At 51.4% G+C, this 9,865-nt stretch overlaps 1 protein-coding gene across 1 annotated transcript; it reads right to left on the minus strand.

Moving 5' to 3' along the window:
- Positions 1-5,099: 5,099 nt before the first annotated feature.
- On the minus strand, positions 5,100-8,603 carry HMGN2 (high mobility group nucleosomal binding domain 2). The gene is made up of 6 exons (XM_064731451.1): positions 8,215-8,603; positions 7,626-7,670; positions 7,214-7,243; positions 6,640-6,690; positions 6,218-6,313; positions 5,100-5,880 (listed from the first exon to the last, which is right to left on the minus strand). The coding sequence occupies exons 1-6, from the start codon at positions 8,227-8,229 to the stop codon at positions 5,845-5,847; spliced, it is 273 nt and encodes a 90-aa protein (XP_064587521.1). The 5' UTR covers positions 8,230-8,603; the 3' UTR covers positions 5,100-5,844.
- Positions 8,604-9,865: the final 1,262 nt, after the last annotated feature.

The following is a 9,865-nucleotide window of genomic DNA, read 5'->3' on the forward strand; positions in this document are numbered from 1 at the left end:
GAATTTACCCTTGTGACTGGAAATCTCTGCCTTCTGCTTTTTCTCTGTAATTCTGGGTGGAGTTTTGCCCACTTTATCCAATAAGTTCTCACCCCTATAAATGCATAAATCCCTGTCCCCAGCAGGCACCGAGAACCGAATGAGAGGAATGAGTTTGGCTTACCAGGAGCTCATCTTTCTGTTGTGCATCCATTTCAAGGAAGTGTCATGAGGGTGTCAAGTGCTTTCCCTGCAATCTCGCCAGCTCTGGGAAGCAGCCACTTCCTTCCCAGCTTTCAACGCCGTCCTTGGAAAAGATAAACACGGAAAGCATGTGCTGGAAGGAGATAACCCAGGGACTGAGGCGCTGGGGAGAGGGAAAGGTGAAGGAAAACCAGAGACTGGTGGCATTGCCTCAGCACAATGCAGCACAATACAAATGCACTCCCTCATTCTGGGAGCCTTTAACATGAGGCAGGTAAATGTTGGTGCCTGGCAAAGTGAGCCCAGAGTTTACAGCATCAGAAGAATCACTCTGGTTAGACTTAAGGAGATTAACACAGATGTTACAACTTAATTTCCTAGATTTGGCTCACAGAGCAAAAGCACAAACTCAAATACGGGAATGCAAAAGCAAAATGAAGTAACACAAAAAGCACAGGAGACTTTTCAATAACTAAATATGATATTACTTCTTTGAACATCACCACTTATTCTGTGATCTCAGGTTGAAGATTCAGCAAGTCTGATATGAGCAGTTTGTGCCAACAAGCCTAAAAGAGACCAGGCTTACAGGCTACCTATTTAAATCTGGGTTTAGGATATCCCTTCCCAAGCCGAGGACAGATGAGATGGAGAGTGGCAGCTCTAGTTTTAGGCTCAAACTTTCAGGACATGTGCCACAGCAGCTGCAATAACGGCCTGAGGAGGAAAAGGAATGGTCCAGCGATTCTTAAAATAGAATATGGGAAGCCTCAGATCAAAGGCTTGATATAACACGGATAAATTCCTTTGCAATGTCAGCTATGCCTGTAAACCGATGAGGAATTGAGCCCTCAGTGTGGATTTCGAGTCCAATCACACCGAGCGCTGGGCAGGAGGCTCAGAGAGGGCTCAGAGTGCTGCGGTGAGCGGGGTTTGCCCGGCTCCGGTCTCTGAGGGCGGCAGGGATGGGGCAGCGCTGGTTCCGCGTTCCGGGAGCCCCGGTCAGAGCGGGACAGCCCCGGCCCCGCCGGGTTCGGGGTTCGGCTCCGCTCGGGCCCGGCCGCTCCGTTCGGGGCTCGCGGGTGCCCCCGTGCGGCCGCGCCAGGAACGAACAGGCGGCTGCTCATCCCCGAGCGAGCTCAGCAATCCCCAGGAACCCCCGAGCTGGGGAGGGAGCACAGGGGGCTCCCAAATCCGCCGTCCCCAGATCCAGCTCGCTCTGAAATCGTGGATGATTTTGCAAGAGAATTAATTCAGTATCGAGGGGATTTTTCTCAGCGGGCTGGGCAGCCCAGCAGTTTTTGGATCATGGTACGGCAGGGAAACCTGGGCAGCTCCAGCCAGGCTGGGGGCACCAAAACCCATCCACAAACACCCCAGCACAGGAACAACCTCTGCTATTGCCTCCAGTGAGAAGGAGATGGTGAGAAAAGCCAATTTCATTGCCCAGGTTTGCAATCAGTCCTCGGGCTGAACTCAGAACCCCTAATACAGGGACGTTCAATCTTGTGCTGAGGGGAGACTGAATTCCATCAGGAAGCACCAAGACACCACTTCAATGGAATAAAAACAAACAAAATCTGTCTGGGCATTGCCAAAATAGTAATCCAGATTAATAGTAATCTGATAGTAACTCCTCTCCAGGAGGAGCCTGCCACACACACCCACCTCTGCACAGGGCAGAGCTGCAGCCTGCAGGGAAATCTGCTCCAAATCCAAAAGTAACCTCAGTGGGGTAACTGAGTGAGGAAAAATTGAATCTACTATCAAATCTCTTTAAAGGGGAAAAGTAGAAATTTTGTTTGGGGTTTATGTGTTCAGCAAAATGCAGAGAATTGTGGTACCTGCTCCACACCTGGGACTGCTCCTTCTTGGTTCTCCAAGTGCTTTCTCCAGGCTGGTTTGCTGTACCCAAGGCAATGAAGTGTTTTTGTTTGGAGGCTTTAATGCATCTAAAAAAGTGTCAACTTTACGAAGTTCTCCCTGAAATTTTCTGCTCCTGTTTCTTTTGCAGTATCATAGATCTTCTGCCTCCCCTCTTTATATAAAGAGATGGCTAAAAAGCTAAAAAAGAAAGAAAGAAAAAAAAAGACAAAACAGTTTTTAATAGAGTCTTTAAAAAGCCCAGTCTCTCACATCAGAAATCTTCTAAAGCCAACTTATTAAAGATCTTTATTAGCTTCAATCAACTTTACCACAGCTCCCCCTGTGCCATCTCCTTCCCATCCCTTACAAATGATGGGCTCACTCTGTAAATTGTGAGTTTAACTCAAGCTCCATTTCATCTCCACCAACTGCAGGAGAAGGTGCCATTGCTGAGGAATTATAGTCAGCAATATTAGTCCCTGGGTATGGCATTACCATATCTGGGATGATTTAGGGACAATGAAATCCCTGTGCCATCGAGCTGTGTGATTCCTCTGACAAAAATGATCCTGCAACTCAATATCCTCTGGATGCACTCACTGAATTCAGTCCATTTGCCTTCCTTGTTCCCTTTCAGCCCACCCGTGGCAGGGCTGGAGGAAACTGTTGCTTCTTCCAAAGAGAATTAAAGGCAAAAGCAAAACTGCTGCAGGGGGAATGATTCTGAAACTCAAATGTTCGTCCTGGGGCGCTGTACTGGGAGGAGCAGGGACCTGGGGAGCCCCCCTGGCATGGCCCAGTTCACCTGTTCTCGTGGGTTTTCGCCCAATTCCCTTTCAGTTTAACAGAAACCCATGGCTGGGGGAAAGGTGGCTCTGTGGGATATGGGGAAGTGACCACTGGTTGGCAACTTGCTCACATTAACTTCTGCTCAGTTTAATTGTTGCTGCTTTGGGGAGAGTCCAGAGACTTTGCTCTATAATTTATCAGTAATTTCACTGTTCTTAAAACCTCAGCAAAACCCTGAAGCATTGGGAAAACAAGGATCATCCCCAGTATCCACTTCCAGCATCCCAAAGGCTTCAGCCCTGAGCAGAACTTGGCCATTCTTTGCAACTTCACCTATTAAGAGGGTAATAAATGACAACAGCAGTTTGGCCCTATTTCCCAGGTGACTTGTGCTGAAATCAATAAATGCAGAAACAAATTAGTGGCAGAGCTCCAATATTGCATGGATTTAACCCATCCTGTGCCCAGCTTCAAGGCCTGCTGTGGAGCACTGAACTCATTTGCCTTTCTGTTGCCAGTGGTGACTTTCTGGCCCCTGGATGTGTTTCCCAAAGCTCCAGCAGGACAAATCCCCGCTGCTGCAGAGCCCACCCGAGGGACCAGCCTGTTAACTGCACCTGGCAGCACCAGCCCCATTCCCAACAGATGCACAAGAGACAATTTTCCGTGTAAAATGATTACAATTTAGCAGAAAAAAATGTCTGTTCAGCTTCAGGCGCTCTGGCAGGCGGCGATGCAGATTTGTGGTGCCTCCAACCACGAAGCAGGCACGGGCTGCAGCTCCCCAGCTCTAATTTACACAGCTAATTAGTTGGATTTACTGGCTTCAGCATCCCTCAGTCTCTATTTGCTTAAGGAGAAATAGATGAGCCCTGCCTGTCGAGTCAAGCCCAACAGGCCAATAACTCCAGCAGTGCAGGGCACAGCCAGGGGGAAGCAGCTCAGCACCCAAAATATCCTTGGCTTTCTGAGGAATTTAGGAGGCAGACCCGCTTAAAATCACTGTTTTTGTGCTTGGCTGGAGAAAACATCCTGCAAGGACCCCCATGGGTCAGCACGGGCTGCTGGGGTGGGGAGATGGAGAAGTTAAGGAGTAACTCCTCCAACAAAGAGCAGCCCTGGGCTCCCCTTCATTAGCAGCACTTTGTTAATGACGGGGTGAAGAGGTCACCCAGCCCGTGATGGACACAGGGAGCTCCAGAACATTCCAGCTGGAAATTGGGCACAGGCTCCCCCTCAGAGCCAGCTCCTCTGGAAGTACTTGGGCATTGGTAGGTGCCCAGCAAGGTAAATCTCTACAAAAGCGAGGTACGCTGTTTCCAACTTTCTGATTTTAACATTTATTATTTTCTTTTCCACAGTGACATCCCACCACCCGGCCGCCCCAGCGACTGCTTGGTGGCTGTTTCTGGGTGGGGTTTAATGAAGATTATTAAGGATTATTCACCATTATTTCTTTTCTGTTAGACAGAGCAGCTCCTGGGGCCACATCCCACTCTGCCTTTTGTGCCTGCAGCCGCTCCAGGACACTTCCAGCGCATTGGAAATTTCTGCATGTGAAACTCTGCCCTGCTCGTTTTCACTGGGTTCCCTCTGAAATCAGCACAGGTTGAAACAGGTCACTGAACTTAATCACAAACAGAAATCCCAGGGAAAGCCAAGCAGAGACAGAAAAAATATTCATCTGACAGCCACTGAAGGAGACATTTACACAGGGGGGTTTGGGTTTGGCTCTGCTCTGGAGTCTAAGTAGCAATTATAAAAATGGAGCATTTTTACTCAAAAAATCTCGTCTCCTGCTTAGTCACTACCCCAGCCAGGTCTGGATTCGATTAGCAGGAGCAACAATATTCAAGTTTAAGTGCAGAAATGTAACACATCATCAGTTTTATGGAGCCAGTTCTGGTTTCACTCCCAAGAAAAGCTCACCAGAATTTTACTTTTCTCTGCAGCAAGATCACTGTATTCCTCCCTGCTTCGTACAGTGCTACGTTTTAGAAAATAAAGAAAAATTAACTCAGTAGATTTATTTACATGTTCTGTTTTCAGCCTCCAAGTAAGCCAAGGCTCTAAAAACACCCTGCAGTGATCTAGCTTTTAGGCAAGGAAACCTCACTTTCAGGTAAGGAAATCTTGCTTTTCAGGTGTGAATTACAACAATTAATTATCTGAATGAAAGCACGAACACAGGCACGCAGAAAGCAAACGTTCTTAAACCACATGAAGTGAACTAAAGGCAGGAGAAATTAGAGAGCATTAAGAACAGTCCAAGCCAAACCGTATCCAGCTTTATTAAAGGTACTTTTCATGAACAATCATGGTAATTTAGGCAGGACATGGGCTACAATCCGCAACATTTTACAACAACTGTCAAACTCCCCTCCCTTTGTGGACTACCGGAATGGAGAAGTTGCTAAAAACCGTCAGAATGTTCGGCTGGCACCGGGTGAGGTTTAGAGTGAGGGTGGGCGCGCTGTCTGACAACGCTGCACAAACCCACCCTGACTTGGAGGGGAGCACGAACTGCAGGGGCAGAAATTCTGCATCTGAGGGTCCACAGGGGGAGAGAGGCAGAGCAGCTCCTTTCTGAGGCAGAACAGGCCAGGCTGGACGGCAGCAATGCAGACCCAGCTCTGTGGTTTGGAGTGACGGCTCGGGGTGAGCGGGGGACACCGGGGCAGGGCTGGGATGTGCAGAGGCAACGGCACCGAGGGAGCTCTGATGTTCACCGGGACACAACGGGAGGAATCCCTTCTTCCAAAAACTGGGGGACTGGCAGAAGCTTTTCTTATTAAAATTTAGGTTTTGAGAAATAGACTAAATGGCTTTTGTCCCCATTGCCCCCCCCCCCCCCCCCAGAACACAACAATGAAGCGGTCTGTGTGCTAACAACATAGCTTAAAAAAAAGTAAACCAAAATTCTGCATTGTTATAAAACTTGATAAAAAATAGTATTTCAAACTGTACAGTCACCAGAAGTACACAGTTATCAAAAATTCACACGTTTTACTTGGCTTCACCAGCACCTTCGGCTTTCTGTGCCTGAAAGGAAAAGGGGAACAAGTCAACACATTAAAAACTGGACACTCATTTTTCTATACAGCAAAACCCTGAGCAGAACAAATCCTCCCTGGGCTGCACAACTCTGATTTTTAATAAAATTAAATTGAACATCTGTTGCACCATAAAACACAACTTAGAAGTTGCTATTTGAATTCACAGAAGAACAGTAACTTCCATGTGGCAACATCCCCTGGCAAACAGACAATTTAACTCTTTACCAGCACCCCGAGTGTTGTAAGCAGCACCCACAAGCCAAGGCCTGTCCCAGTCCGAGGGAAGGGAATCAATGCTGCTGCACACCAGCCTGCTGGGATACCTGGTCTGTTTTGGCATCTCCATTTTCTGCAGGGTTGTTTCCCTCCTTGCCAGCATCAGCTTTTCCTTTCTTCCCCTTGGGCACCTTCTCGCTCTTCTGTGAATGCAAGACAACATTTGCTGTCAGCTCCCAGAGGCAGGCAGAGCCACAGCCCCCGTTGGGGTGCTGGCCCCAAAAGAACACAGACACCCAGGTTTGTTTGTGAAGGGATTGACAGCAAGTGGGAACTCCTCACTTGGGTATTTTTCATGCAAATTCTGTGAAATCTGCAAGTTGTCAGTTCAGCTTTAGGATGCAGCTCCATTTCCTCACTGCACAGCTGTTCATCAAAGGTTTGTCAGCTGTTATCATTGCCGGGCAATGCCAAACCTCATCACACATTTATTCACCTTTCCAAACAGCCCTGACCCAACCCAACTCACCTTTGGAGCTGCTTTTTTAGGTTTGGGCTCTGGCTTGGGAGGAGCGGGCTTCTGCAAGGGAGAGAAAGCCTGGTCAGACACTGGTGGAGTGTTGGGCTTGACCTCCCAGCCCTCCCAGTGCCACCCTGCCATGGCAGGGACACCTCCCACCGTCCCAGCCCTGTCCAGCCTGGCCTGGGCACCGCCAGGGATCCAGGGGCCTCCCCACCCTCACAGCCAGGAATTCCCTCCCCATACCCCACTCTCTGGCCGTGAGAAGCCATTCCCCCTTTGTCCTGGCATTCAGGCCCTTGTTCAAGTCCTGCTCCAGAGAAACAAACTACTTTCTTTTTTTTTTTTTTTTTTTTAAGCATTCAGGCCAAATAGCTTCATTTTAGGAAAGCAAATAAAGCATTTGAAACTGCAGCAGCTGTTTGGTTTGTCCATTATTTTACCACTCCCACAGCAGCACACAATGGGGCAGGGCCTGAAGGCAGGAACTGAATTTGCACCTCCAGCGCTGACACACATTTGCACACCCAGAGGTCGTGTGTAAAACCAGCGAGTGTGGTGACACCAGCAAGAGGATACTCACAGCAGATAACCTCGCTGATCTCCGCTGGGGCTGTTGGAAAAGGAAAACAGTTCTATTGAAATGACATGGGATACCAACTCTCAGCATCTCACAGACTTGCTCTCTTCCCAAAGTAGTCAATCCCCAGAAATTATATCTATAGCTCTTTAGTTTTTAGAAATTAAGATGGTAGTTTCCCAGTTTCCCTTTTTCTGTGTTCTCAAGAAACATGAGGCCATGCTGTTGAAATTACTAATAGCTAATGGTAGTTGAGTAGATTTTCCATGGTTAAAAAGCAGTTAAGACTTTGAAAAGTCAGAATCAATTGAGATAACCCTCCCCGCTACTCCCCAGTTATTCTGACGGCGTTAAACCTCATCTTCCAAGGGAAACACTTGATGATCCAACTTTCTCAAAACACTGAACTTCTTACCTCATCCTTAACTTTGGCCTTATCGCCCTTGGTCTCTCCTTCAGCCTGGGGACAGGGACACAGGTTGTAGAGACCGGTGATGGGCAGGGCTCCCGTTCCCCGCCGTTTTACCCCAAATCCCGGGGGCACCGTCCCCATGGCGCCCGCGGGCGGGGCGGGGGATGCCGGGCACGGCCCCGCACGGCGCGGCCCAGGCGGGCCCCGGGGCCGGTGCGGGGGCGCCGCTGCCGCTCGGGGCGGGCCCCGCTCCCCATCCCATCGCCATCCCTCCCCTCCCGCCCCCGCCGTTTTGGCGGCAAAGCGCCGCCGCCGCTTCCCGCCCTTTCCCGCCCGCACCGGCGCTCCCCTCCCCCTCCCCTGGCCCCGACCTCCCGCCAAAACCAACCGGTTCGGACCGGCGGGCCCCTCCCGCCGCCCGGGCCGCGCCGGTACCGGCCCCGCGCCGCCCCCACCCCGCGAGGCCTCGCGGCTCCGTTACCGCCCCGAACGCGCGGGGGGAGCGCTGGTCCCGCCCCCCCTCCCACAGGCGGCTCCGTGAGGGGGGAACGGGCACCGTGAGGGGGGAGAGGGCGGCGGGGGCGGCACGTACCTTTCTCTTGGGCATGGCTCCGCGTGTGCGAGTGTGAGTGTGTGTAAATGTGTGTGTGTGTGTAAATGTGTGTGAGTGTGTGCGGAGAGCGGAGCGCGCCGGGCGCCGTGAGGGGGCGGAGGGAGCGGCGCGGGAGGCGGGGGTGCGGGAGCCGGGCGCGCTGGCGGCGCTGCGGAGCGGAGCGGGGCGCTGCGGAGCGGGGCGCGCTGCGCTGCGGGGCTGCACCCGGCGGGCTGCGCTGGTCCCGACCCCACTAATTGGAATCGGGTGTTTATAAAGTTTTATATAGAGCCGGACGCGGCCCAACCGGTTCCAGCCGGATCCCCGCCGCCCCGCGCGCCCATTGGCCCGCGCGGGTCACGTGGGCAGGGGCCAAGGCGGGGAGGGAAGGAGGGGATGGGGGGGCGCGGAGGGGGCGGCGCGCGCGCCATTCACCCCCCCCCACCCCGTGCGCGCGCGCGGGAAACCCGCGGGGGGGGGGGGGGGAGGGAAAAATGGGGGGGAAAAGGTGAAAATTGGGGATGTGAAAAACGGCTCGGGAAAAGGGGGGGCAGGAACACCCCGAACCCCGCCGCCAGCCCGCGCAGGTGAGCGGAGCTGTTCGTTCAGCACCTCCCGCCCCGCGGCCCCTCCCGGGGCGAGCACCGGGCGCCCTTTCCCTGTGCAAACGCCGGGGATGCGGGAGCTGGGTCCGGAAAGGAGGCGGCAGCGCTGGAAGGAGAGAGAGAAATGTTAAAAAGCAATAAAATGACGTTCAGTCAGTTCCCACAGGTGCCCGCTGCTGGTGCCAAGGAAGTTGGGCTCCTTCCAAGAGGGGCCATGGCTCACAGCTGGCACAGCCCCGGCCCCGGGCTGTAAATCCAGCCCAACATCTCCATCACCGCTTCACCGTGCCCTCAACCTTTCGCTTTCTAGTTCAGCCTCATTCAGAACAACACCCCAAGGAGCAGCCCGTCCCCCTTCCCTGCCCAGGTAAATCCACACTGTTTCACATTTCAGCTGCACATTTTTCCAGCCATGCTGATTTTTCCCATCTCCAGCCCATATAAATTAATGATGGAGGTGCTGTTCTCACTGACAGAAGCCTGTGGCTCAATTCCCACAGATTCACTGCAAAGATGCACTCCTGAAACCCTGGGGTCTGCCTGGTAACTCATCTCCACCCTCTAACAAATAACTGCAATTGCATTTACAGCAATAACTGATGCAGGTGAAATGCACAAATTCAGGTAACAGGAACCTTTTGCCACTGCTTGAAGGGCTCTTCCTCCTCCCCTGCTCCATAAAATGGATTAAAACTTCCCAAACAAGTATTTTATAAGCCAGACCCTTCACTTACCTCCCCTGCATCAGGACCAGTACTTTGTGGAAAGCCACCTCTGTGGCTTTTGTCACCTGTAGAGTCAGAACACAATAAAAACTTTTTTTTTTTCTTAAGGTAAAAATGCATTTTTTGAGTAGAAGTCTCCCCACCAGCGTGGCAAAGCAGACTGGAGAGTTTCCATCTCATGGAGAGTACACTGCTTCCACTTTCCTGAAACATGGAGAAAATAAAATACAGCAAAAGATGTTTAAAATCAACAGCTCTCATCATCTCAGCACATTTTCAGCCAAATTCTCTTTGCTACTTACACAAGAGGTGGAACCTGCA

This window comes from Zonotrichia leucophrys, chromosome 23, assembly GCF_028769735.1.
Source record: "Zonotrichia leucophrys gambelii isolate GWCS_2022_RI chromosome 23, RI_Zleu_2.0, whole genome shotgun sequence".
Lineage (NCBI taxonomy): Eukaryota > Metazoa > Chordata > Aves > Passeriformes > Passerellidae > Zonotrichia > Zonotrichia leucophrys.

Excerpts from the sequence above, each read along its gene's own strand:
- HMGN2 (XM_064731451.1), bottom strand. Across the intron at positions 7,244-7,625 it reads AGGCCAAAGTTAAGGATGAG|CCCCAGCGGAGATCAGCGAG; the intron begins GTAAGAAGTTCA and ends CTTTTCCAACAG. Across the intron at positions 5,881-6,217 it reads GAGATGCCAAAACAGACCAG|GCACAGAAAGCCGAAGGTGC; the intron begins GTATCCCAGCAG and ends TTTTCCTTTCAG.